This window comes from Choloepus didactylus, chromosome 20, assembly GCF_015220235.1.
Source record: "Choloepus didactylus isolate mChoDid1 chromosome 20, mChoDid1.pri, whole genome shotgun sequence".
NCBI lineage: Eukaryota > Metazoa > Chordata > Mammalia > Pilosa > Megalonychidae > Choloepus > Choloepus didactylus.
In genome coordinates, this window is record NC_051326.1 from 19,698,076 (window position 1) to 19,722,174 (window position 24,099).

General features: G+C 35.9%; 1 protein-coding gene across 1 annotated transcript in view; it reads left to right on the forward strand.

The window, feature by feature from the left end:
- LOC119516704 (disintegrin and metalloproteinase domain-containing protein 5-like) overlaps nt 1-24,099 on the forward strand; it is a 120,155-nt gene that overhangs the window by 33,181 nt on the left and 62,875 nt on the right. Inside the window, exons 11-12 of the mRNA XM_037813128.1 lie at nt 6,257-6,390; nt 21,389-21,575. Of these exons, the coding sequence (XP_037669056.1) occupies nt 6,257-6,390; nt 21,389-21,575 (321 nt within the window). The remainder of the gene's footprint in view (nt 1-6,256; nt 6,391-21,388; nt 21,576-24,099) is intronic.

The following is a 24,099-nucleotide window of genomic DNA, read 5'->3' on the forward strand; positions in this document are numbered from 1 at the left end:
AATGTGTATTCTGCTATTGTGAGATGAAGTATTCTGTAAATGTCAATTAGATTCAGTTGACTGATGGTGCTGTTCAGTTCAACTGTATCTTTAATGATTTTCTGCCTGAACTTTGTCAATTACGGATAGGGGTTTTTGAAGTCTCCAACTACAATGGTGGATTTGTCCATTTTTCCTTGCAGTTCTTTCAGTTTTTGCCTCACATATTTGGTACCTTGTGGTTAGGTGTATACAATTTAAGTATTATTATGCCTTCTTGGAGAATTGAAACTCTTTATAATTATGAAATACCCCTCTATATCCCTAATAATTTCTTCATTCTGATTTCTTCTTTGTCTGAAATTAATGGAGCTACTCTGGTTAGTCTGATTAATATTAGCATGGTATATCATTTGTTCTGGTTTGCTAATGCTGTCATCATGCAAAATACCAGAAATGGATTGGCTTTTATAAAGGAGGTTTATTTGGTTACACAGTTACAGTCTTAAGGCCATAAAGTGTCCAAGGTAAGGCATCAACTATCAGGTACATTCACTGGAGGATGGCCAATGGCGTCTGGAAAACCTCTGTTAGCTGGGAAGGCATGTGGCTGGCATCTGCTTGCTCCCAGGTTGCGTTTCAGTATGGCATTCTCCAAAGCGTCAGCTTTCAACATCCATCTTCAAAATGACTCTCTAAGTTTCAGTACTAAGCTCCTTCTGTTTGTCAGCTTTTTATATGGCTCCAGTGATTTAATTAAGACCCACCCTGAATGGTGGGGTGACACTTTCAATCAACTTTGACAATCAAAGTTCTTGCCCACAGTTGATTGAGTCACATCTCCACAGAAACACTCAATCAAAGGATTCCAACCTAATCAACACTAATATGTCTGGCCCCACAAGATTGTATCAAAGAATATGGCTTTTTCTGGGGGACATACAAACCAGCACATGATTCTCCATCCCTATACTTTTAATCTGTGTTTTTACATTTAAAGTTGGTTTCCTGGAGACAATGTATAGTTATGAATCATTTTTTGTCCACTCTGGCAGTCTCTGTCTTATAATTGGTATATTTAGACATTTACTAGAAGTGATTATTGATAAGGTTGAAATATCTAAAATTTTTTAACTTTTTTGCTTTTTGCATTTTTACTTTGTATCTTTTTTATATTCCCCTCTTTTTCTACAGCCCTTTTTTTAAAAATTGGAGACACAGAAAAATCATGCAGAAAGCATAGAGTTCCCATATACCCCTTCCTCACATACACAGTTTTCCATATTATTACCATTTTGTCTTAGCGTGATCCTGTTACAATTGATTAAAAAGTTATTATAATTTTACTAACTGTAATCTATAGTTTACATTAAGGTTCTGGGGTATTTTTAAATTGTTTATTCTGGTAATATACATGCAACCTAAAATTTACTCTTTTAACCACATTCAAATATACAATTCAGAGGTATTGATTACATTCAAAATGTTGTGTTACTATCACCACTATACATTGCCAAAACTTTTCCATTACCCAAATGAAACTCTTCATAAATTGAGGATTAACTGCCCATTCTTATGTCCATCCTGGCCCCTGGTAACATGCATTCTAGTTTCTGACTGAATTTACATATTCTTTTTATTTTATATTAAAAAGATCATATATTTGTCCTTTTGTATCTGGACTAATTCACTTAACATGTTGTCTCTAAGGTTGATCCATGTTGTCACATATACCAGAACTTCATTCCTTTCTATGACTAATAGTCCATTGCTTACAATACTACATTTTGTTTATCCATTCATTTGTTGATGGACAGTTGGGTTGCTTTCATATTTTGGCAATTGAGAATAATTCTGACAAATGGTGTCTCACTGTGAATTTGCATTTTCCTAATGGCAAATGATTGAGCATCTTTTCATGTGCTTAGTGGCCATTTGTATATATTACTTGGAGAAATGTTTATCCAAGTTTTTGCCCATTTAAAAATTGGGTTGTCTTTTTGTGGTTGTATTGTAGGATTTCTTTCTATATTTTGGATATTAAACTCTGATCAGATATATGGCTTCCAAAATTTACTGCTGTTGTGTAGGTTATCTTTTTTATTTCATGATGAAGACCTTAGATGGACAAAAGTTTTAATTTTGATGAAGTCCTATTTATCTATTTTTTTCTTTTGTTGCTAGTGCTTTGGGTGTAAAGTCTAAGAAAACATTGCCTCATACAAAGTCCTGAAGATGCTTCCCTGTGTATTCTTCTAGGAGTTTTTTAGTTTTGGTGTTTATCTTTTGGTCTTTGATTTATTTTGAGTTCATTTTTTATATGGCATGTGTAGAGGTCCACTTTCATTCTTTTGCATATGCCTATGTATTTTTTCCCAGTGCCATTTGTTGAAGAGACAAATCTTTCCCAATTGAGTGGACTTGCCATCCCTGTAAAAAATAAATTGTCCATAAGTGTGAGAGTTTATTTCTGAACTTTCAGTTGGATTCCAGTGGTCTATATGTCTTTCCTTGTGCTACTACCATGCAGTATGTAATAATGTAGCTTTGTGATAAGTTTTAACATCAAGAAGTAGAAGCCCTCCAACTTTGTTCTTTTACAATATATTTTAGACAATGCAGGGCAACTTACCCTTCCATACAGATTTGATGATTGGCTCTTCATTTCCACAAATAATTCTGTTGGAATGTTCATTGGGATTGTGTTGAATCTATGCATAACTTTGGGTAGAACTGACATCTTAAGAATATTTAGTCTTATGATTCATGAACATGGAGTGGCCTTCCATTTACTTAAGTCTTCTATTTCTTTTGGCTAGGTTTTGTAGATTTCCATGTACAAATACTTTACATACTTGGTTAGATTTATTCTTAAATATTTGAATCTTTTAGTTGCTACTATAAATTTTTTCTTGATTTCCTCCTCAGATTATTCATTACTAGTCTTTAGAAACACTACTGATTTTTGGATTTTAATCTTATATCCTGCCATTTTGCTGAATTCATTTATTAGCTCTAGTAGCATTGTTGGGATTTATCAGGATATTCTATATGTACAATCATGTCATCTGCAAATAGGGACTGTTTCACTTCTTCCTTTCCAATTTGGTTGACTTTATTTCTTTTTCTTGATGAAGTGCTCTGGCTAGAACTTCCAGTACAATGTTAAATAACAGTGGCAACACTGGGCACCCTTATTTTGTTCTTGATCTTAAAGTGAATGCTTTCAGTCTTTCCCCATTGAGTATGATGCTAGCTGGGGTTTTTTCATATATGCTCTCTATCATATTGAGGAAGTTTCCTTCTATTTGTTTTCTAAGTCTTTTATCAAGAAGAGTTGCTGGATTTTTTTTCAATGCCTTTCTGCATCAATCAAGATGATCAGGGTTGTTTATTTCCTGTCATTCTTAATATGCTATATTTCATTAACTGATTTTCTTATGTAGAACCGCACTTACATAGCTGTGATAAGTCCTGTTTGATCATAGGATATAAATATTTTACTGTTTTATATTCAGTTTACTAAGTATTTTGTTGAACATTGTTGCTCCCATGTGTTAAGGGATAATGGTCTGTTATTGTTCCAGTTTGCTAATGCTGCCAGAATGCAAAACACCAGAGATGGATTGGCTTTTATGAAAGGGGGTTTATTTGGTTACACAGTTACAGTCTTAAGGCCATAAAGTGTCCAAGGTAACACATCAACAATCGGGTACCTTCACTGGAGGATGGCCAATGGCATCCGGAAAACCTCTGTTAGCTGGGAAGGCATGTGGCTGGCGTGTGCTCCAAAGTTCTGGTTTCAAAATGGCTTTCTCCCAGGACATTCCTCTCTAGGCTGCAGTTCCTCAAAAATGTCACTCTTAGTTGCACTTGGGGTATTTGTCCTCTCTTAGCTTCTCCGGAGCAAGAGTCTGCTTTCAACGGCCGTCTTCAAACTATCTCTCATCTGCAGCTCCTGTGCTTTCTTCCAAGTGTCCCTCTTGGCTATAGCTTCTCTTCAAAACGTCACTCACAGCTGCACTGAGTTCCTTCTGTTATGTCAGCTCATTTATATGGCTCCACTGATCAACTTAGACCCACCCCGAGTGGGCGGAGCAACACCTCCATGGAAATTATCCAATCAGAGTCATCACCCACAGCTGAGTGGGGCACATTCCAAAGAAACACTCAAAGAATTACAATCTAATCAACACTGATAATGTCTGCCCACACAAGATTACATCAAAGATAATGGCGTTTGGGGGGACATAATACATTCAAACTGGCACAGATAGCAAGGCACATATCCAGTGTTTGCCGGTCCTTCACTCCTGGGTTTCATAGCTTTCAGCTTCTGGTTCCAGTGGCTTCCTCTCTGAACTTCTGTGGATTCTCCCTTAGCTTCTCCAGGACTTTTCTCTCTAAGCTCTCTAGGCTATTTTTTTGTCCTTTATCCTCTCATAAATGACTCCATTAAAAAGGATTAAGACTCACCTTGAATGGAGTGGGTCACAGCTCAATTAAAATAAATAACCTAACCAAAAAGTCCCACCCACAACAGGTCTGCACCCACAGGAATGGATTAAAAGAGCATAGCCTTTTCTGGGGAATATAACAGCTTCAAAGCAGCACAGCTGGTATTTTGTACAAATAAAAAGAGGATGCTTGCTATTTCTTCTTCTGGAGAATAGAAGGAATGGGAGTCTGCCAAAGTTTGATAAAAGATCTGGTTTTGTTAAATGATCAAAAGCTGGCAGGGGAAAGAGGGAATGCTTGGGTCCAGGCAGTCTGCCAGTACACAAAATTACCAGCTCTCCTTTGAAGCTGGACTGACATGTCTGATGCTTTTGTTTATTGTTGGGGGTTGTTATGTCATTTTACTACCTCAGTGTTATAGCTGAACAGCAAGAAACAAAGGGATATATGTGTTTTGAGAATTTAGAAACATCTCCACAGGTAATGGACATCTTTTCTTCTGAACTGCACTTTATTTGTAATTCTCTCACTGCTCTTGCTCTCTCATTCCCAATCCTTCAGGAACCCACTGCCTTTCTATGTTCCCAGAAATTTCAAATTAGTTTTTAAGATCTATCGACTTACTTCTATGATGTTGCTATGTTTTTGTATTACAGATGGATCTTTGGCCTATATTATTTAAGCATGTTGTCATGGGATTAATTGACATATTGCCAAAGTATTTAGTCAAAGTAATGGTGTATGAATTATTGAGGTACTCAAAGACTACATTAGTACAAAGAGCTTCATTTTTGCCCTCCTATAAACAATAATTCAAAACTGTTTAGAAATTGAGAATAACTATTTTCCTTCATTTAGATGAAAACACTCTTCAATTGTCTGTGATCAGGACTATTAAAAGAAAACATAGAAACTGAAAATTATCTAAAGGAGAACAACAAGGATCTACTGAGGGTGTATTATCTATTGCTACATAACTAATTACATTAAAACTTTGTTGCTGAAGAACAACACGGTTTTGTGGGTCAGGTACCCAAGAGCAGCTTACTCAAATATAGTTTCTTAAAAGGCTGTGATCAGTGTCAGCCAGTGCTGTAGATATGTCAAGGCCTGAGTGGGGAAGGATCTGCTTTCGAGCTCACTCACATGTGGCTGTTGACATACCTCTGAAAATATGTTTCAAAGCGCACATATGTGGGTCTCTCCACAAGTCTACTTCAAGAAAAGACAGCTGTCTTCCCCCAGAATAAGAAAGAGTGTGGGAGAAAATCCAAGATGGAAGCCAGTATCTTAATTACCTAATCTTGGATTAATGACCCATCACTTCTCTCATATTTTATTAATTAGAAGTAAGTCAATAAATCTAGCCCACATTCAATGGAAGGGGATTATACAAGGGTGTGAATACCAGGAGACACAGATCACTGGGACTCTTTTAGAGGCTGGGTACTAAAAAATAATGTAGAATTGATTTTAAAATAAAATATAAAAGGCAATTTATTTAAAATAATACAAAGAATAAACCCAAATGTTGTGTTTAAGATTATACTAGATTTGCTAAGATAGCTGGTATTGGCATTAAGTAAATGGTATTTGAAGTTAATTATTGTGTTTCTTCATCCATGTTTAATAATTCTGTCATTAATGTGTTTATATTTCACTATCATTGCATCCCCTTAAGTATCTATGATGCATTAATAAATTTTAAAAATGAGTTTTGTAGTAAATAGTAATTTTTATTACAATAAATCTTGCTTTGTTTTATCACTGAATATGATTCTTAGTTAACTATTTTTCTGTTTATTTTCTTTGTATTTAGTATCCAGGGGGTTTAACCTTGGAGTCATATTCTGTTATTATTGTGCAGTTGCTTGGCCTTAATCTGGGATTAAATTATGATACTGACAACTGCTATTGTTCAGGAGATGTTTGCACAATGACACCAAAAGCAATGTAAGACATTTTCTTTATTATATACATGTATTCCTTCTTGAAGTTTCTTTTAATTTCACTGCTGTTTTTATTGTTAGAGACTTGCACTTTGATTAATCAAACTGAGATAATTAGGAATTATAGAATGCTACACTCAACAGCTGCAGTACACAGTCTTTAGAAGTGCAAATGCAACATATACCAAAATATGTCATATGCTGGACTATTTATAGCAAATCTCAATAAATTTTAAAGTATTAAAATAATACAGAATATGTTCTTTAATCATAGTGTAACTAAATTAAAATCCAATAAAAAGGATAGCTAACTATACCCTACTATTTGGAAATTAGGCAACAGACATTTAATGAAAAAATAGTCTAGCTAAAAAAAGAAATTACAATAGAAATCAGAAAATACTTTTAGTAAAACAGTAATGAAAATGCAATCTATCAAAACTTGGAAGAACTGCCTAAAACAATGTTTAGAAGAATATTGATAGTTTTAAACTATATTCATAAGGAAGGATGATATAAAATTAATTATATGTGTTTCTACCTAATGAAGCTATAAAAAAGAACAACAAATTAAACTGAAAGGAAGCAGAAGAGTAGAAATCCATGAAGTTTAAGACTGACTAAAATACAGAAAGTAAACAAAGCCCCAAATTTTCTTCTTTGGAAATATTAATAAGGTTGATAAACCCCTAACAAGACTGATCAGAAAAAAATAACAGATAAAAAGAATGAAAACACATTACCAATATGAAAGATGTAAAATTCACATATCCTTTATTTTTAAACATAATAAGAGGACATTGTAAGTTTATGCAAATAAATTGTACAAACTAGAGGGAAAAACTTGAAAACATTCCAAAATTGACATAAGAAGTAAAAAAAAAAATTGACTATTTCTATGTGGTTTAAAGGTATTAGGTTTATACTTTTCCTATAGATGGTTAATTCAACCCAATATTTAAGGAATAGATAATACCAAAAAACACAGTCTTTCATAGAACAGAGGAAGTGGGAGCAGTTCTAATCAGTTACATGAAGTTAGATACCAGAATCTTCTTTTTCTGTTATTAATTTTTTTATTAGAGCATTTGTAGGTTTATAGAGAAATTATGCAGAAAGTATATATATTTTCCATATGCTATCCCCACAGTTTTCCCTATTATTAACATTTTGCATTGTGTGGTAACTTTGTTACAATTGATTAAAAGTTATTATTATTATATTAAATTATTAACTGTAGTCCATAATTTACATTCAGGTTCACTCTTCATGTTGTATGCTACCAGAACCTTGATACTAGAACGCAATAGGAAAAAAATTACATACCAATAATCCTCATGAACATAGATGCAAAAACTCTAAGCAAAATATTCGCAAAATGAATCTGACAACATATAGAATGGATAATACGTTTGACAAAGAGTGATTTATCTGAGGATTGAGAGGTATAGCAATTTCTTCCACTCAAATTTTGAACCCCTCACAGTCATCCATGAGGGTTGGAATCAACTTCGTCCAAACTCCTGTTAATGTTGATATCTTGACCTCCTCCCATGAATCCGTGAATCAAGAATGTACTTAATGGCATCTAGAATAGCAAATCCTTTCCAGAAGGTTTTGAATCTAGTTTACCAAGATCCATCAGAAGAATTTCTATTTATGGAAACTACAGACTTTCAAAATGTATTTCTTAAATGATAAGACCTGGAAGTCAAAATGACTCCTTGATCCATGGGTTGCAGAATAGATGTGTGAGCAGGCATGAAACAACATTAATCTTGTACATCTCCATCAGAGCTCTTGGGTGACCAGGTGCAGCAATATCTTGAAAGGAATCTTTTCTTCTGATCAGTAGGTCCCAACTGTAGGCTTCAAATATTTGGTAAACCATATTGTGCTGTAATCCAAGCTTTGCTGTTCATGTTAGAGCATACAAACGGTATATTTAGCATAATTCTTAAGGGCCCTAGGATTTTTGGAATGGTAAATGAGCACTGGCTTCAACATAAAGTTGTGAATTTCTTTTGTTTTATCCTGTTTGAAGTTTGCTGAACTAATTGAATCTGTAGGTTTATGACTTTCAAAATATTGGTGACATGAAGGTTGGATCTTTTATTATTGTTTTACAGACTCTTTTCATTTTTTCCCATCTATATTCTCTCAGTTGTATTGATTTGGTTAATTCTGCTGATGAGTACTGATGTTTCCAAGTCCTCAAAAGTCAGTTTCTGTCAGTGGGAGAAGGGTGTCTCAGGCTCACAAGGACAAAGAAGCTTCCCTGGACAGGCATTTGTTGTGGAAGGAGCTATCCTACCCATGGGAGACAGAAAGTGCTTCCTTGGCTGCACATTTGTTGTGGAAGGAATTCTCTTGTGTGTCCCAGCCACCTGGTGATGCTTGCTGGGTGAGGAGAGTATTAGACACAGCAGTTAAGGAGAGCATTACTTTTGATAAATTATTATTAGCAGAGATCCTGATTGCTCTCCCTTGGAGGTAGAGACAGGGTCATCTGTTGTTGGCAGAACTCCTGTGTTCTGGGCTGACTTTTGTTGTGAGGTTTTGGTTCTGGAGATGTCAAGCTTGGGCTCTCCCCTTTTGTTGGAGTGAAATTAAAATTCTCTGATACTATGTTGTTCTTACAGTCTCAGAGTTATAGAACAATTTGCCTCCCCGCCTTACAATTTTAAGATTTCCCCTTAGGCTTGTATATTGCATTATTAAATTTGTACTTAGGGCAGAGGGGCAGAGATACCATCTTGTCTGAACCACAGATCTATAACAGACTTTTTTTTCTTTATTAGAGACGTTCTGGGTTTACAGGACAAGAATGCATAAAATCAGGATTCTCAAAATTACCCTATTATTAATACCTTCTTTTGGTGTGGAACATTCATTGCAACTGATTCAACATTTTTATAATTGTAATATTAACTAAAGTTCATGGTTTAATTTAGGGTTCAATGTTTGTGTAGTGCAGTTCCAAGGGTTGTTTTAAAATTTTTATTCTGTTGCCATATATACAAACTAACATTTCCCCTTTTAAACAAATGCAGATATGTATTTCAGTTCCTTCAAAGAGGAACCCTGTATACATATTTTTTTCTTGCAATTTTATTGAGATATAATCACATACAATACAATCATCCAAATTGTACAATCAGCTGTTCACAGTATCATCATATAGTTGTGTATTCATCACCACAATTTTTGAACATTTTCATTACTCCGAAAAATAAAAAATAAATAAAAGAACACCCCAAAAAACCCATCCCTTCAACCCCTCCTATTATTTGCTTACTTTTTTGTCCCCATTTTTCTACTCATCTGTCCATACACCGACTAAAGGGAGTGCGAGCCACAAGGTTTTCTGCACTCACATGGTCACACCATATAAGCAGTATAGTTATATATTCACCTTCAAGAAAAAAGGCTATTGGGATGCAGTTCTATTCTAATATACTAAAAACTAAAAAGGAATATCTATATAATGCATAAGCATAGCCTCCAGAATGACCTCTTGACTCCATTTGAAATTTCTCAGCCCCTGAAACTTTGTTTCATTTCTCTTCCCCTTTTTGCTCAAGAAGGCTTTCTCAATCCCACGATGCTGGATCCAGAATCATCATGACTTTTTGGAGTCATGTCCCATGTTGCCAGGGAGATTTACATCCCTGGAGTCATGTCCCATATAAGGGGGAGGACAGCAAGTCCACGTTCAAGCTGGCTTGGAGAGAGAGTCCACATCTGAGCAACAAAAGAGGTTCTCCGGGGGTGACTCTTGGGCACAATTATAAGTAGGCTTAGCCTCTCCTTTGCAGTAACAGTCTTCATAAGAGCTAGCCCCAAGATTGAGGGCTTGGCCTACTAAATTGGTAGAAGGAACCAACATTTTAAGGCTAACTTTTCATTCCTTATACCCACCACATCCCCTGGTAACCTATATTCTAGTTTCTGACTCCTTTCATTTGCTTAATCTAATGATTTCATATCAGTGAGATTGTACAACATTTTCCTTTTGTGTCTGGCTTATTTCACTCAGCGTGATATCTTTAAGGTTCATTCATGTTGTCACATGTATCAGAATTTCATTCATTTTTTTTTACAGGTAAATGATATTCTATTGTATGTACAAACCACATTTTGTTTATCCATTCATCAGTTGATGAACACTTGGGTTGCTTCCATCTTTTCTAATTGTGAATAATGCTGCTATGAACATCAGTGTGAAAATATCTGTTTGAGCCCCTGCTTTCATTTCTTTTGGGTATATACCTAGAAGTGGGATTGCTAGGTCATATAGTAGTTCTATACTTAGCCAAACTATCTCCCACAGAAGCTGCAGTATTTTACATTACCAACAGCAATGATTGTTTCTATTTCCCCATATGCTCTCCAACATTTACAATTTTACATTTTGTTTTAATAGCAGTCATTCTAATGGGTGTGTTTTGTATGGAGGTTTTGGTGTGCATTTCCTTGATGGCTAATGATGTTGAGCATCTTTTCATGCAATTTATAGCCATTTCTGGTCATTCATTTTTGGAGAGATGTCTATTTAAGTCTTTCACCCATTTTTAAATGGCTTATTTGTCTTTTTGTTAAATTGAAGGATTTATTTGTGTATACTAGATATCAATCTTTTATTGGATATGTGGTTTTCAAATATTTTCTCCTTCTTTGCAGACTGTCATTTTACTTTCCTGATAAAGTCCTTTGAGGCACAAAAGTTTCAATTTTGATGGGGTCCCATTTATCTGTTTTCTACTTTTGCCTATGCATTAGGTGTAAAGCCTCAGAAGCCATTGCCTAACACAAGGTCCTGAAACTGCTTTCCTACCTTTTCATTTAGGTGTTTGATCGTTCCATTTTTATATTAAGGCCTTTGATCCATTTTGAGTTAGTTTTTGTATGAAGTGTGAGAAAGTCATGCAAGATATAAAATTGTTGGCTGGCAGTTTTTTCTTTCAGCACTTTAAGTATTTCAACTCACTTCCTTCCTGCCTCCATGATTTCTGATGAGAAATTGGCACTCCCTCTAATTGGGACTCACTTGTACATAAAACATTGCTTTTCCTCTTGCAATTTTCAGAACTCCGCCCTTGTCCTTTGCATTGCATTTGATATTGTTATTAATACATGACATGCTGTATTTTTCTTCATTTTTATCCTATATGATGTTCTCTTGTCTTCTTGGATGTGCATATTTACCTATTTTACTAAGTTTGGGAAGTTTCCTGTCATTATTTCTTGGACCATTCCTTCTGCCCCTTTCTCTGTTTCTTCTCATTCTAGGACTCCCATAATGCATATATTGGTATGACTGATGGTGGCCCAGGGTTGTCTTAGGCTATTTTTGGTTTTTATAATTCCTTTTTGTTTCTGTCCCTCAGTCTGACTCATTTCAATTGTCTTGTCTTTAAGTTCACTGATTCTTTTTTATGCCAGTTCTAATCTCTTGACACCTTCCTTGGAATTTTTCATTTCAATTCCAGTAGTTCTGTTTCATTCCTTTAAAATTTTTTCTCTGTTTACTAAGATTCACATATTGCTCATTCATTGTTTTCCTGATATCCTTTAGTTCAGTCTCTATATTTTCCTTTTTCTCTTTGAACATTTTTAAGACCATTTTTTAAAAGGCTTTTTTCAGTGTGTCCACATTCTCGTCGTCTTCTTTTATGTTTTCTGGATTTTTATTCTCTTCCTTTGGTTGGCCATCATTTCCTGTACCTTTGTCTTGTACTCTTGTTGCACACTGTATCTTTAAATATTTTTAAATGTTAACTCTGGGATTTCTTCCTTGAGATGTCTGTTTCTTGATTTTGTAATTTGCTGGTGATACGACAGAGATTTTCTTGAGTTTTGGCATTCTGGCATTTCCACAAGCAAAAATAATGGAATTAAGTACATTTAAAAAGACCCTAACTATTGGACGCCAAATAACTATAATTCAATTATTTGGCACCTGAAGGATAAGAATAATAAGATTCCAATATTTAAAGGCTTAATGGTGGTTATAGGATAGCTATATAATAGCTCTTTCTTTCTTTCTTTTTTTTTTTAATTAAATTCAGTTTTATTGAAATACATTCACACACCATATAATCATCCATGGTATACAGTCCACTGTCCACAGTATGATAACATAGTTATGCGTTCATCACCACAATCTATCTCTGAACATTTTCCTTACATTAGAAAGAACCAGAACAAGAATAAAAAATAAAAGTGAAAAAAGAACACCCAAATCATCCCCCCATCCCACCCCATTTGTCCTTTAGTTTTTATCCCCATTTTTCTACTCATCCATACACTAGATAAAGGGGGTGTGATCCACAAGGTCTTCACAATCACACTGTCACCCCTTGTAATCTACATTATTATATAATTGTCTTCAGGAGTCCAGACTGCTGGGTTGGAGTTTGGTAGTTTCAGGTATTTACTTCTAGCTATTCCAGTACATTAAAACCTAAGACGTGTTATCTATATAGTGCATAAGAATGTCCACCAGAGTGACCTCTCGACTCCATTTGAAATCTGTCAGCCACTGAAACTATTTCGTCTCATTTTGCATCCCCCTTTTGGTCAAGAAGATACTCTCAGTTCCATGATGCCGGGTCCACATTCATCCCCGGGAGTCATATTCTGCATTGCCAGGGAGATTTATACCCCTGGGAGTCGGGTCCCACGTAGGGGGGAGGGCAGTGAGTTCACCTGTCAAGATGGCTCAGTTAGAGAGAGAGAGGGCCACATCTGAGCAACAAAGAGGTACTCAGGGGGAGACTCTTAGGCACCATTACATGCAAGTTTAGACTCTCCTTTGTGGTAATGAGCTTCATAAGGGCAAGTGCCATACTCGAGGACTCAGCACATCAAACCGCCAGTCCCAATGTTTGTGACAACATCAACACCAGCCCAGGTGAGGATGTCCAACACATCTGCACCTTCCCCCAGATCCTCGGGGCTGGGGAGGGGGAGGCTGTAAATATATTTTTTATTATCTGCCCAAATTACTCTGGGATGTGTCACTATTTCACTCCAGCCTATACTAACCTACCGTATCTCACTTCCTATTCAAAGTTCCATGCAATTGTGGTGTTTGAACAAATCGACTGTAGAGTTGTACCATTTAGAAAATTTAGATCCTGTACCAAATAGATATCTATTCCCTTAGTCTCATATGGAAGTTGAAGTTTTAAAACACAATCAGTTTCAACCTTTACCCTTTGGCCTGGCTTGCCCTGGTCTTAACCAGACCTGCTTCATTCATATCACTAATTGAAGTCTGGGCTCTTTTTCAGCTTTTTGTTTTTGTTTTTGTTTTTTTTTTTGACAGTGGCTGTATGCACTAATACTGACATTCATATCTGCCGAGCTCTAGCTCTGAGTTTCAGGTGTCTCAGAGATATGCATTGTTCCAGAGACCAATCAGGTTATACGCTAGGGGATCAGCATCTCAAAGTTTAGAGATAAGCTTTACAATTCAGGGATAGAGTTAACTGCTGTAAGAGCTTACAATCTAGGGACTATTAAAATTATTATCTCCATGTTAGGCTATGTTCTAAGATTCAATTCTGAGTTTACACATTGTAGTTAGTCCGTATTGGTGAGGCATCATCCCTCTCACCATGTTTTCTCCAACACTTTTACTCCTATATATATATTTTCCTACAATTTTATAGAGTTATATTCACATACCATACCTTTATCCACAGTGTACAATCAGTTGTTCATGGTATCATCATAAAGTTGTACATTTATCACCACAATCAGCACTTGAACATACTGATTACTACAAGAAAAATTGTTTTTTTTTTAGCAATAAGAAAAAAATGATAAAAAGAAAAATAACATGTCATACAATACAATATACTAGTAAGGACAGCAAATAACACCGCTACCAAGAATCCCATATTGCTCCCCTATATCCCCCTCTCATATACATTTAGCATTGGCATATTGCCTTTGTTACATTTAATGGAGGTATATTACAGTGTTACTGTTGACCATAGACTCCAGTTTGCTTTGATTATGTTTTTTCCTGAATACCATCCCCTTTTCAAATTTCTACATGGTTGACATTCATTTGCTTTCCCACATGCAAAAACATTTTTATATTTGTATATTTAGTAACAGTCATTGGCCACTCCAGTTTTTGCCACGTTATACAGTCCCAGTCTTTATCATCTGTCTTTACCTCTGGTGTCACACATTCTCCTATCCCACCTCTTTCAGCTTTACTCACAGACATCTTTGTTCAGTGTACTTACAATACAGTGCTACCATCACACAGTATTATGCTATCTATTTCTGGATCTATGCAATCAATCCTAAACATTCTGTAGTCCTTCAGCATCAAATGGCTGATCTCTGCCCTCTTTCTATCTCCTGGTCACCTGTGTTGTCAGCTTTTAACTCCCAAAGTTTGTTCATTAATGTCTGTTCATATTAGTGAGACCATACAGAATCTGTCCTTTTGTTTCTGGCCAACTTCACTCAACATAATGTCCTCAAGGTTCATCCACATTATTACATGATCCATGTCTTTGTTCTGTCTTACAGCTGCATAATATTCCATCATGTGTATATACCACAGTTTGTTTATCCACTCATCCTTTGATGGACATTTGGGCTGTTTCCATCTCTTGGCAATTGTGAATAATGCTGAAATAAACATCGGTTTACAAATGTCTGTTTGTGCCTTAAGTTTCAGTTCCTCTGAGTATATACCTAGCAGTGGAATAGCTGGGTCATATGGCAAATCTATATTTAGCTTCCTGAGGAACCTCCATACTGTCTTCCAGAGTGGTTGCACCATTCTACATTCCCACCAACAGTGAATAAGTGTGCCTCTTTCTCCACATCCTCTCCAGCACTTGTCATTTTCTGTTTTTTGGATAATGGCCATTCTGGTAGGTGTGAGATGATATCTCATTGTGGTTTTGATTTGCATTTCTTTAATAGCCAGTGAAGTTGAGCATTTTTTCATATGCTTTTGAGCCATTTGTATTTCCTCTTCAGAAAAATGTCTGTTCATGTCTTTTGCCCATTTTTTAATTGGATTGTTTCTCTTTCTGTTATTGAGATGCAGGATTCCTTTATATATTCAGGATATTAAACCCTTATCTGATATGTGGTTTCCAAATATCATCTCCCATTGTGTAGGTTGCCTTTTTACTTTTCTGACAAAGTCCTTTGATGTACAGAAGTGTTTAATTTTGAGGAGATCCCATTTGTCTATTTGCTCTTTGGTTGTTCATGCCTTGGGTGTGAGGTCTAAGAAACCACCTCCTATCACAAGATCTTTAAGATATTGCCCTACATTTTCTTCTAAGAGTTTTATGGTCTTGGTGCTAATGTTTAGGTCTTTGATCCACTTGGAGTTAATTTTGGTATAAGGTGTGAGATGGACATCCTCTTTCATTCTTTTGGAAATGGATATCCAGTTCTCCAAACACCATATATTGAACAGGCTGTTCTTTCCCAGTTGCTTCGGCTTCACTGCCTTATCAAAGATCAGTTGTCCATAGATGCGAGGGTCTACTTCTGAACACTCAATTCAATTCCATTGATCAGTATATCTGTCCTTATGCCAGTACCATGCTGTTTTGAGCACTGTAGCTTTGTAATATGCTTCAAAGTCAGGTAGTGTGAGACCTCCCACTTCATTCCTCTTTCTCAAGATATTTTTGGCTATTCGGGGCACCTTACCCTTCCAAATAAATTTAGTTATTGGTTTTTCTATTTCTGTAAAGTAAGTCATTGGGATTTGAATTGGTATTGCATTGAATCTGTAAATCAGTTTAGGTAAAATTGCCATCTTCACTATATTTAGTCTTTCAATCCATGAACATGGTATGTTCTTCCATTTTTTCAGGTCTTGTTCAATTTCTTTTAGCAGTTTCTTATAGTTTTCTATGTAAAGGTCTTTTGTGTCCTTGGTTAAGTTTATTCCTAAATACTTGATTCTTTTGGTTGCTATTGTAAATGGGATTTTTTTCTTGATTTCCTCCTCTTGTTGCACATTACTTGTGTATAGGAACACTACAGATTTTTGCGTGTTGATCTTGTAGCCTGCTACTTTGCTGTATTCATTGACTAGTTCTAGTAGCTTTGCTGTAGATTTTTCTGGATTTCCTACATATAGAATCATGTCATCTGCAAATAGTGAAAGTTTTACTTCTTCCTCTCCAATTTGGATGCCTTTTATTTCTTTTTCTTGCCTAATTGCTCTAGCTAGAACTTCCAGCACAATGTTGAACAACAATGGTGATAGTGGGCATCCCTGTCTTGTTCCTGATCTTAGAGGAAAAGCTTTCAGTCTCTCCCCATTGAGTGCGATGTTAGCTGTGGGTTTTTCATATATTGCCTTTATCATATTGAAAAAGTTCCCTTCTATTCCTATCCTTTGAAGTGTTTTCATCAGGAAAGGATGTTGAATTTTGTCAAATGCCTTTTCTGCATCAATTGAGATGATCATGGGGTTCTTCTGCTTTGATTTATTGATGTGGTGTATTACATTAATTGATTTTCTTGTGCTGAACCAGCCTTGCATACCTGGAATAAATCCCACCTGGTCGTGGTGTATAATTCTTTTAATGTGCTGCTGGATTCCATTTGTGAGAATTTTGTTGAGGATTTTTGCATCTATATTCATTAAAGAAATTGGTCTATAATTTTCTTTTTTGGTAGTATCTTTGCCTGGTTTTGGTATTAGGGTGATGACGGCTTCATAGAAAGAGTTAGGTAGCTTTCCCTCTTCTTCAATTTTTTTGAAGAGATTGAGCAGGATTGGTACTAATTCGTTCTTGAATGCTTGGTAGAATTCACATGTGAAACCATCTGGTCCTGGGCTTTTCCTTTTTGGGAGCTTTTTGATGACTGACTCAGTCTCTTTACTTGTGATTGGTTTGTTGAGGTCATCTATTTCTTCTTGAGTTAATGTTGGTTGTTTATGCTTTTCTAGGAAGTTGTCCATTTCATCTAAGTTGTCTAGTTTATTAGCATATAGTTGCTCATAGTATCTTCTCGTTATCTCCTTAATTTCTGCAGAGTCGGTAGTTATATTTCCTTTCCCATTTCTGATTGCATTTATTTGCATCTGCTCTCTCTTTTTTTTTGTTAGCCTAGCCAGTGGTCCATCGATTTTATTAATTTTCTCAAAGAACCGACTTTTGGTTTGGTTGATTCTCTCTATTGTTTTCCTGTTCTCAATTGCATTTATTTCTGCTCTAATCTTTTTTATGTCTTCCCTTCTGCTTGCTTTGGGGTTAGTTTGCTGTTCTTTCTCTAATTCCTCCAGGTGAGCAGTTAACTTCAATTTTTGCTCTCTCTTCTCTTTTAATATAGGCATTTAGGGCAATAAATTTCCCTCTCATCACCGCCTTTGTTGCATCCCATAAGTTTTGATAAGTTGTGTTTTCATTGTCATTTGCCTTGAGGTATTTACTAATTTCTCTTGTAATTTCTTCCTTTACCCACTGGTTTTCTAAGAGGGTGTTGTTTAGCCTCTATATGTTTGTGAATTTTATGACCTTCTGCCTTTTATTTATTTCCAACTTCATTTCATTGTGGTCTGAAAAAGTGTTTTGTATAATATCAATATTTTTAAATTTGTTGAGACTTGCTTTGTGACCCAACATGTGGTCTATCCTAGAGAATGTTCCATGAGCACTTGAGAAAAAAGTGTATCCTGCTGTTGTTGGATGTAGTTTTCTATAAATGTCTGTCAAGTCTAGTTCATGTATCATGCAATTCAACATCTCTGTTTCTTTAGTGATCCTCTGTTTAGATGTTCTATCCATTGATGAGAGTGGTGTATTGAAGTCTCCAACTATTATTGTAGAGGTATCTATTTCTCCTTTTAGTGATCGCAGTGTTTGCCTCATGAATTTTGGGGCATTCTGGCTTGTTCCATAAATATTTATGATTGTTATGTTTTCTTGATGAATTGACCCTTTTATTAATATATAGTGTCCTTCTTTGTCTCTTTTAATTGTTTCGCTTTTGAAGTCTAACTTGTCGGATATTAATATAGCTACTCCCATTTTTTTTGGTTGTTGTTTGCATGAAATATCTTTTTCCAACCTTTCACTTTCAGCCTATGTTTGTCCTTGTGTCTAAAATGAGTTTCTTATAGACAGCATATAGATGGGTCCTGTTTTTTAATCCATTCTGCCAGTCTGTGTCTTTTTATTGGGGAGTTTAATCCATTTACATTTAGTGTTATTACTGTAAGGGCAGTACTTTCTACTACCATTTTGTTTTTTGGAATTTATAGGTCATATCTTATTTTTTCCTCTCCTTTTACCTTTCCTGATAATCTTCATTTCTGCACTCTTCTCCAACTCTCTCTCTCCTGTCTTTTCCTATCAGACTGTAGCATTCCCTTTAGTATTTCTTGTAGTGCTGGTCTCTTATTCACAAACTCTCTCAGTGTCTGTTTGTCTGAAAATGTTTTAATCTCTCCCTCATTTTTGAAGGAAATTTTTGCTGGATATAGAATTCTTGGTTGGCAGTTTTTCTCTTTCAGTATCTTAAATATATCATGCCACTGTCCTCTTGCCTCCATGGTTTCTGCAGAGAAATCTGTACATGGTCTTATCGACTTTCCCTTGTATGTGTTGGATCACTTTTCTCTTGCTGCTTTCAGAATCCTCTCTTTGTCTTTGACATTGGACAATCTGACCAGTAAGTGTCTTGGTGTAGGTCTATTGGGATCTATTCTATTTGGGGTATGTTGTACTTCTTGAATCTCTAATTTTATGTCTTTTATAAGAGTTGGGAAATTTTCAGTGAATATGTCTTCTATTACTCTTTCTGCCCCTTTTCCCCTCTCTTCTCCTTCTGGGGTACCCATAACACATATATTTGTGCATTTCATGTTGTCACTCAGCTCCCTAAGACCCTGCTCATATTTTTCCTTTTTTTCACCATCTGTTCTTTTGTGTGCATGAATTCGAATGACCTGTCTTCCAGTTCACTGATCCTTTCTTCTGCCTGTTCAAATCTACTGTTGTGTCCCTCCATTGTGTTTTTCATCTCCTCCATTGTGGCCTTCATTCCCATGAGTTCTGCCATTTGTTTTTTTAAGTTTATGAATTCTTCTTTATGGTCAGCCAGTGTCTTCTTTATATCCTTCAGCTCTTTTGCTATATCTTCCTTCATTTCATCAAATTTATTTAGCATTAGTTGCCTCCACTCCTGTGTCTCAGCTGAGCTATTAGTTTGTTCCTTTGGCTGGTCCATGTTTTCGTGTTTCCTGGTATGGTTTGTTATCTTAAGTTGTCTAGGCATCTGATTTTCTTGATTAGTTTATTTTGGAACTTGTTTTCTATCTTTTACCTAGTGGTTTTCTTGTTGGCCTCTGTTATTCAGTTCAACTTATTCTAGACCTCTAACTTAGGTTCTATTTAGTTGATCAGAATTTTTCCCCTCTTGTTTTTTCTGTTTCTTGCTCTGCCTCTATGTAACCTTTTTGTGAGTGGGTCTCCTCAGATATGGTCGACCCTAGTCAGATTTTCCCAGTCTAGTGAGGCCCAGGTCTCATTGGGAGGGTATGGAGTTTTCCTGAGAATGAGACCCTCCTATGAGGCCTTTAGAATTGGTGCTTTTCCTCTCCTGTCCAGCAGGTGGCGCTTGCCAGCCCGCAGCTCCCCCACCAGTGTAAGAAGGTATGGAGACATTAGTTCTCCTGGTGACTCTGATCCTGTCGGGGGCGTGGCTGACTGAAGCCAGAATCTGAATTCCAGCCCCTGGGGTCTGAGTTCCCAGAAGGAGGACTGTCAGTTGAGCTGGACCTCCCTCCACTCTCCCAATCCTCAGAACTCCAGTTGTCTCTCAGGGGCACTATTCCCTTCTCCCCTCTCCTCTTTGGGGCCTCTCCAGGTAGATTCCTTGGTCAGCCTGAGTTGCCAATTAAAGATGGGGGTGGAGGCCTTCAGTAGTGAATACAGAACTTAAAGACACTGTGGGTACTCTGTCTCCCCCCAAGCCCAGCCTCGTCCCTCAACCTGGGCTTTCCGATAGAAAATAACCACATATATTACTTTTAGGTTAAAAAAAAAATAGAAAAGAAAAACAAGAAAAAGAAAAAAGAAAAAAAAAAGAGTCTCCTTTAAAGGTCTTTCCCCAGCCTGGAAGTTCTGTCTGTGTCAGAATAGAGCATTTAAAGATATGCTTTGGGCTATTGTCTGATAATTACTCTCCAACCGCTTCAGTTCCACCCCTGCTGGGGCTGTTGAAATGCAAAAAGATAAGGGATCAGTGAGAAGCCAGAAGGGACAAAATGTAGGGGAAAAAAATGGCTTTTTTTGGAGTCTGGGAATGGGTGCCCGCTTTTACGTGCCCCACTTTTCGGAGCCCAGCCCTTCTTTAGCACCCCAGCTCCCAAAATTAGTTAATTAATTTGTTAATTAATTCTGCAGTTGAGGCTGGGTTGAGCCTCCCTTCTTGCCCTCAGCAGATTGCTGTTTTTTGGTTCTTTTTTTCCCCCTTGCAGGGAGCTGGCAGCAAGACAGTCTGTGAGGTTTGGGTGGGGAGGGGCGCCAGACCCCTGGTCTGGGGAACTTAGAATGTTTGCTGCGATCTCAGCTTTTCGTCCAATTCCAAACTTGTGCCCAATGTATGACTGGTTACTGGAGACCCCGAAAACACTGTTTCATATAGTTCTTGGGTAATTGCCAGCTGCTCTAGGGGAGAGACGAAATTCTGCTCCTCACCACTCCGCCATCTTGCCCCACCCTTCTAATAGGTCTTTCTTGAGTGAAACAATGGATGACAACAAAAGGATTTTGGATTACATTATTTTTTACAGTGGAAGAATTATCTTTGTGGAAATTACAAAGTTTGTGAAACATATTAGGAATAAAATATATTTTTTCATTAATGTGATTATTTTTTCCAGGAAGAATAATATTCTTTAAGTCTGACTTAAAAGTATCACACATTAGGGGAAATGTAGTGATAGTAATAATTTTTTCCACACCCAAATTCTTACATTTTAGGCATTCCAAGGGTGTAAAATATTTTAGCACCTGTAGCTTGGATGAATTTAAATATTTTGCTTCACAACCTGGTCTTCAGTGTCTTCATAACTACCCTCTTGATCAGCCAGTTTATAAACAACAAAAGAAAATATGTGGCAATGGATTATTGGAAAGTGGTGAACAGTGTGATTGTGGAACTCTACAGGTTAGTAGACATTTTTTTCAAAACATTTTATATTACTTATATATGTGTATAAACACTTTATCCTTTAGAAAAGTATATTTGAAAAAATAAGCTTTTCTTTGGGGAAGATGGAAGCCTTTAAATCTCCTAAATTTGTTGGTATCGGAAGTGCAGAGCAGAGGGCTTTTAGGTAATGTTTGCCTTCAAATGCTGCCTTCTGACATTCAATATTATATAGTTAGGCTCCAACAGTATAATTATTGGCCACACAAAGTGTCTGAGGAGTTGAAGAAATATACCATTTACAGCAAGCAGTAACAAAAACAAACAAGAATATCTTAAGATCAATGGGATACCAAAGTGGATTGTTTTCTGATATAGGGAGAAAAGGTGTTTCTATTAGCAGGTGATGCCAATTAAAATATTTTAAAATGAAACTCAATATTTGTAGAAAATACAAAAATACAGAACTGAGATAAAACTAAGACAAAAATGAGATATAATAGGGGAAATAAATGAAAACAGAGTGAAGTGGTCATGAAAAAACTAAAGATAGAAATGGTTAAAGGAGAGTTTACCCTTAAAAAACTGCTACTGGAAGAGGTAAGGAGTTTTAATTTATGCCTTTCTAGCCTGTGTTTCTGTACCTTAAAGGAATTTGTCAAAAAGGTGAAGAGGCAGCCAACCCAATGGGAAAAAATATTTAGAAACCATGTATCTGACAAAAGACTGATACCTTACATATATAAAGAAATCCTACAACTCAAAGACAATAGTACAGACAGCCCAATTATAAAATGGGCAAAAGATATGAAAAGACATTTTACTGAAGAGGAAATACAAATGGCTAAAAAACACATGAAAAAATGTTCATCTTTGCTAGCTGTTAGGGAGATGAAAATTAAGACCACAATGAGATATCTCACACCAATTAGATTGGCTGCCATTAAACAAACAGGAAACTACAAATGCTGGAGAGGCTGTGGAGAAATTGGAACTCATTCATTTTTGGTGGGACTGTATAATGGTACAGCTACTCTGGCGGTTCCTTAAAAAACTAGATATCGAGTTACCCTTAGATATAGCAATTTCACTTCTCAGTATATACCCAGAAGATCTGAAAGCAGTGACACAAACAGATATTTGCACACCAATGTTCATAGTGGCATTATTCACAATTGCCAAGAAATGGAAACAATCCAAATGCCCTTCAACAGAAGAGTGGCTAAACAAAATGTGGTATATACACACAATGGAATACTATGCTGCAGTAAGAAGGAACGAGGTCATGAAACACATGACAACATGGATGAAACTTGAAGACATAATGCTGTGTGAAATAACCCAGACACAAAAAGAGAGATGTTGTATGTTACCACTAATGTGAACTCTGTGAAAAATGTAAAATAAATATTTTATATTGTAGAATGTAGGGGGCATAGAGATAGCAACAAGTGAAGGGGGAACGATAATCTAGTAAGAACAGATAAGCTTTTGAGGGTAATCTCAATGTTATGGGAATGCTGAGGAATGATTCTGATTTGCAAACTTTCTTGGGTATGGTAGGAACATGTTGGAAGTAATGTAGTCATTTTAGGTTATTTGTTTTTCTTATTCCTTTGTTTTGTTAGGGTTTGTTAATTTTCTTGGGGAATGGTAGGGACATGTTGGAAGCAATAGTTATTTTAGGTTATTTGTTTTTCTTAATCCTTTATTTTGTTGGAATTGTTTTTTATTTTTTAAATTTTTTGATAAAAAAAAGCTATTGCATTAAAAAATTAGCTTCAATGTAGTTATTTTAGGTTATTTGGTTTTTCTTACACCTTTGTTTAATTATGGTTTGTTAATTTTCTTGGGGTATGGTAGGAGCATGTTGGAAGCAAAGTAGTTGTTTTAGGTTATTTGTTTTCCTTAATCCTTTATTTTGTTTGAAATGTTGTGTTTTTTTGTTTTTTTTTTAATTTTTTTATAAAGTTCAAAAAAAAAAGATTAATAATATTGCAAGCTCCAGGATCAGAGAAAGTATTCACAATTCATATATTGAAAAAGGACTGGTATAAGAATATATAAAAAGATAAATACATTTATTAAGTTGTCTGTATTATAACTCAATATAAAGAAGACATACAACCTAATTAAAATGGACAAAATAATTGAACAGACCATTCACAGCAGAATATATACAAATGACAATAAGAAAATGCAAAGGTGCTTAACTTCATCCATCACCCAGGAAAAACAAACAGAAAACATATTATATACATTACACAAACATCAGACAAGACTAACAATACCAAATTTTTTAAGCATATTGAGCATCTGGATCTCATAAACATTGCTAATGGAATATTAAAAATTGGAAAAATTGGGGGCAAACTTTTTTGCAAAGCTAAACATGCACTTTCCATTTGACCCACATTTCCACTGTGAACTACTTCTTTGAAGAAATGAAAATATATGCCCACAAAAATATTTGTATATGAATGTGAATTTATAAACAAACTGTGGTATACCTATTCAGTGGGACTCAGCAATAAAAATGAAT